General features: G+C 26.6%; 1 protein-coding gene across 1 annotated transcript; it reads right to left on the bottom strand.

Annotated features, from left to right (window-relative positions):
* Positions 1–1319: 1319 nt before the first annotated feature.
* On the bottom strand, positions 1320–4607 carry LOC107024163 (heptahelical transmembrane protein 1). The gene is made up of 4 exons (XM_015225075.2): positions 4185–4607; positions 3673–3765; positions 2701–2758; positions 1320–2257 (listed from the first exon to the last, which is right to left on the bottom strand). The coding sequence occupies exons 1-4, from the start codon at positions 4475–4477 to the stop codon at positions 1571–1573; spliced, it is 1131 nt and encodes a 376-aa protein (XP_015080561.1). The 5' UTR covers positions 4478–4607; the 3' UTR covers positions 1320–1570.
* Between the last annotated feature and the right edge of the window lie 1180 nt (positions 4608–5787).

Here is a 5787-nt window from a genome sequence, read left to right as displayed (position 1 = left end):
GAATTGGTCTGATTAATTTGGTAGGGCAAGAAATGGGTCGGATCCTGTTGGACATGGACCTTCACGACCCGACCCGGGTTTTTTTTTCATTTTTCTTGAGAAAAAGGAGAGAGTATAAAAGGATATATACGAAAAACTACGTAATTACATGAACATTTCTATCATATTTATTAATGTTTTTCTATAGTTTTCAATAATTATATTATCTCAAATATTAAGAATATCATATCAGATTGCAAAACGAGAGAAGGAGGAAGGTGAGCAAAAAAGAAGTGAGGCAAACGAACGAGATAGCTTACGTATTTTAAATGCACGTAAATCACTCTAGATACATGTATTTGAGATACTAGTTACATTTTTTTTAAAATATGAATACATAGGAAGAGAGTCTCGAGAGAGGGGGAGAAAAGCGAGCGGGAAAGAGATACATATGAATTCACTTGGATACAGTGTATCATGAACACATTACATTTAATTTTAACCTCATATATCCAAAGTCCAAGCTCAGGTAGGATTCATAATATCGAAAACTCACGTGAAGAAAGTAGTTTACGCCTAAACTAGTGAAATTTGTGATGTTTTACATATATATATATATATAATATAATGGATGAGAGCTATCAATGGGCCATTATGGGCCTACAATCTAATTTTAATTTGGGCCAGGCACATTTTCTATAGAATTCATGATCCAAAAAATGAAGAGGCTTGTTCCTTGTTGAAATTCCCTTTTAGAAAATGTTAGTAATAACATACTCGATGAAATTCTATATATGGAAAAATCTAAAGAGAATAGCGTGTCGTAAGCATAGCTTGTACATCAGAATATAAATTCAGTAATATGATTTTTTGTTAAGGCATAATGTATTATAATTGAACTCATTTTTTGAGACATAACTTGTATCTAGAGGCATAAATTTAGTTGGGAAACTTACATAAATATACTATAATAAAAAAATATTTACCATTTATAGCAATAATATTTTTACCTCACTTGATCACTTTTAATTCATTTATAATACAAGTTTAATACATATTACAAATTTAACAAAGCATTGCTATAAATGGTAATAAACAAAAAGTATCGCTAAAATCAGTAATTATTTTTTAAAATGTATTAATTTATGTAATTTTTCCAATTTAGTTTATGAACTTGTTAAGATATAACAATTTAGCCCATTTATACAAAATATTGGTTTATATTTGTACAAAAACATATTAAAGCCCAAAAATATGATTATTTGGATTCTTACTTAAATGTTTCTTCAAATGAAATAGTAAAAAAAAATATTGGTAATCACTAAAAAAAATTCTTAATGTTCAATTCATTTTGAAATTGTATACATTACAAGTTCATTACATAATAAAGAACAAATGTATGATTTTTCCTATATCTAAAATGATTTTAAAAAATCACACCTTGTATAACACAATGCAATACCTTACATCAAATATTTTTTTTTTAAAAAAAAATACAACTAAAAATAATGTATGATAATCATATTATATTCCTTTCTTACACTTTTTTTTTTCCTTTTGATAAAATTAAATTATAGTGTCTTGTAATTTACTATGTGTCACAGCTCAATCGACTCCTATATTCCAAGAACACTTGTGCAGCACCATAGTGTGATAATGCACCTAAAATCACAAATACATGAAATATTTGGTGACTATGACCAGCTAGGTCAAAAAATCCAGGTCTCCATCTCTCCGGGATTCGTGCCATATATAAAATAGTTCCGATTAAATAAGACAATGCCATCGCCAATTCATATGCTAGTGTGACATTCCTTTCTGGTTCGTCCCAGTTCAGTACTACTGCATGAACCGCAGGTATCAGGCCAAAGAATCCCATAGACATGAACAGAACAGCACGAAACGATCGATACTTCCCGGTCGAGAACACGGGTGATAGGAGGGTGATGATGGTGCAAATTCCCATGATTGTGATACAACCTAGGTATACAATTTGCCAATGTGGTGAACATTGAAAAATGTAGTAAATTGGTGGGAAGAATGAGGTGATTATCATGACTGTGATTCCAACATAATCCATTCTCAACAAAAGGATGTTTAGCTTGTGTGAATGGCAACAAAAGAGGTGACAAATGCTACTTGAAAGTAGACAAAACATTGAACCAACTAAGAATACATAAAATGGCCATGTTGTTTCACTTTGTATACTCTTTGTTGACATCATGTTATCCAATTGTAAGTGTTGGCCCTGCTTTAAATCAATTAGTCTAGATGGACCCTGAAAGAAAAAAGAAGTTTATATTAGGGAAAGTTGTATATACATTTGTTTCGATCGACCAAAAATATTTATCGTTCGTTAGCAAATATACATGTATTATACACTAATAATACATATATTAAGTTAACTTTACTGACCTATATTTCCTTTGACCAAAAATGATTATAGTTATTAGACAAATATACAAAAGATATACAATAAGTATATATAGAATATATATTTTATACATTATATACATGGGAGGGTTATTATTTTGGCAAACGGGTATTTATGTCAATTTTCCTAGTTTATATATATTGTCGGTATAAATAAATTAAAGTTATTGAAAATGTAACTTAACATGCTATAACTTTATTATTATTATTATTATTTTATGTTTCATGTTATTTTTTCTTAATTAGAATTCAAGAAATAGTAAAAAAACAATTTGGAATGTGACTCACTTGGAAAAATTCCTTTGAATTGTTAGACACATTTGCATCACCACCCATGGGAAAGTTCCTGCAAGATTAAATCAAAATTTAAGAAATTTATCATACAATCATAATAGATTAAAAAAGAAATAACGATAATAAAAATAACAAGACGAACAATACAAAATAAGTCATGTATAATAGTAAAAATTAAAAATATTATGTGAATACTAATTAAAAGTACGATAAAATTCGACTATCTATGACCTTTCTGACCTAGCTCTCAGCCTCCATACCCTAATCTTAAAATAAAATAAATCATTTTATTTTTTTTCTTACTTTTTGGGATTGACATAAATTCCCAAAAAAATTGTTGGAGGTTGTGACTCTTGTGACAATGACTTCAATAAATCACATACCTAAATTATTATTATTATTTTTATATTTTATATTAAAAAAAAGTGGACGTATTTATGGAATATAGTTGGAAGTTTGATGGCCAACAATACAATAAAAGCATATGCTAAAAATTTAAAAACTACTATTCAATCAACCAATTTTTCAGATATTAATTCAAATGGACCCCTTTTAAAAGTGTCTTTTTAGCTGTCACTAGGATTATATCTATGAAATAATTCAGTTTTTTTAAAAAAAATTAAAAAAAAAGTTGACTTTTCATACTAGTTTTGAAATTTAATTGTAGGAAATAATAGACTTACTCATTTTATTGGGAATTAGCAAAAAAAAATATATATATATTTTATAATTCAAGTGACCTAACTTTACTTTTAGCTTACCTCAAAGTAATACCAACACTTAAAAGATTTTCTCTTTTAAGTCACTTAAAAGGAATAATGAGTTTTTCGATTCGAAATTTGAATATAAAATCGTTTTTATTATTATATATAAAGCATTTTATTTTAATATAAAATTTTGTGACACGAATTGAAATTTCGTCAGATCTCGATATAAGTATTAGATAGTAAAATTTAGGTGCCTTACCAAATAAACATAGTCATGAAATCAGAGAGTTGAGGCACTTGCACTACATTTGATAATGTTAATGCCACAAATAGAATAAATCCAAGTAAATGCCTGCAAAATAGAATTAAAAAAAGTTTATCTTTATATAAATTAGGATAAATAAATTGAAAAAAAAAACAAAAAAAAACGAAGAAGTCGAAGGCGGTTTAAATCTATTCTGTATATACTGAATAAGTAATTTTAATCATATATAAACTGTATAGTTTTTTGTCAAAGAAGATTCAGATGAATCCCCTCGACTCTACGTAGCTCCGCTCTGAACAAAACCTAATAGTGTTGGTGCACAAATCTATTTTATCATGTATAACTAACTTATATATCATAAACATAACAAGTTGTATTTTTTAGAATTCAGACCTCATAAGCTCAAGTTTTAAGCTCGTGTCATCAAAAATAGAAAAAAATCCGTTGAAAATATTTTCGATTTCGAAAAAAAATTTGGAAATGAGAGATAAAGATAAAATACTTACGTCCAAACATTAAGAGTTTCATTATGCCAACGAAAAATGCTTAAAAGAGCTTGTTTAATAGGCCAATTAGCTCTATAATAATTGAGAATAAATTCATTATCCTTCATATATCCTGGTAATTCTTCATAACAAACCAAAGGGTAATAATTATTATTATTATTATAATTTTCCCCTTTCTTTGTTATTTTCTCAATATTCTTCTTGCAATTTTTGTTTGCAACATTTTTCTCATTTTCCTTTTCTTGATTCATATTTTTTCTCTTCCAAACAGACCCTTTAGAGCTTTTGATCATCCTTTGTGGAATTATAGAAAAGGAAAAAATAATTTCTTTGTTTTCTTTTGTTTTTTTTGAAGGTGTGTTTGGTTGAGTAAATAAGTGAAGGTTTTTAGGGTTATGTTGAAAAAATGTAAGAAGGAGAATAGAGTATTTATAGAGTTTTTATTTTATTTTTTTTGACTTCAAAGACTTTAAATAGTTAGGTCATCAATAACTTCTTTGACATGTTATTTTGATAAACCACCCCCACCCCAACACACACAACTTTTTTAATAAATAAATGTGGGACACGTGGCATTCAGATTTCGAGTTCGATCCTAGTAGAAGAGTCGTTCATAATATAAATTTTTTTTGTAAATTTTACTGAATATATTGATATTGTTTATGATATCTAGATTTTTCTTAATAGGGTGAAAATAGTAAAAATAACGCATATTTTGAGATAAATGGAATAGCTAATTCTATCTTGATGATTTTCTAAAATAATACTCGTAATTATTTTAGATCAGTTAATATTATTAAAATCGACAAACAAAGTGAACCAAGGAGATTTCTTTTGATTATATATATATATATATATAAAGCATGTTATGTCAAAATTAAATAGTTGTAGGGCTATAGTTATAATTTGATTAGCGATTATTATCTCTAATCGATTCATATTATCCGTCTTTTAATTTGTTTATTATTATATTTTTTGCTTTGTTCTAGACAACCCATTTAATATATTAAAAAAACAGTAGTTATGTTTCTTGATTAAAAAATGAAATATGGATTCTTTAGTAAAAAAATTTAAGTAATACACATTATTAATATTAATATTATTTATATCAACTATAATAAGTAATTTATCTTATTTTAAAATTTTAAATTTCACATTTTAAGAAAATATATACACGTATACTTTGAGCAACCTAAACTTAAAAAATCAAATTTTATTTAAACATTAAATGTTGAAAATGAAATGATCATAATTATAAGCCACGTAGAGATTATCTTTATATAACGGTTTTTTATTAATTTGTTACACGTATGGATAATGGTAGTTAAGATGAAAATATTACTTTTTGAGTATTTAAGAAGGCAATATAACAAATTAAACGTTTAAGCAATTTCTCTTTTTTAATTATAGTGATACTCATCGTTTTAAACTATCTATCGTAATATTTTTTTTCATATAATTCTCTAAAAACATTCTTTTTTCTATTTGAATCATTGAATAATCACAATATCACCACATAATCGTAGTATTTTTTTATAGTGTTGAAATCAAATTAACTTCCACGCATTTCAACTACTTTATCGAATTGATACTTTCTAGCGAC

The sequence above is a fragment of the Solanum pennellii genome, chromosome 7 (genome assembly GCF_001406875.1).
Source record: "Solanum pennellii chromosome 7, SPENNV200".
Classification (NCBI taxonomy): domain Eukaryota; kingdom Viridiplantae; phylum Streptophyta; class Magnoliopsida; order Solanales; family Solanaceae; genus Solanum; species Solanum pennellii.
This window is presented reverse-complemented; position numbering and strand designations above follow the sequence as displayed.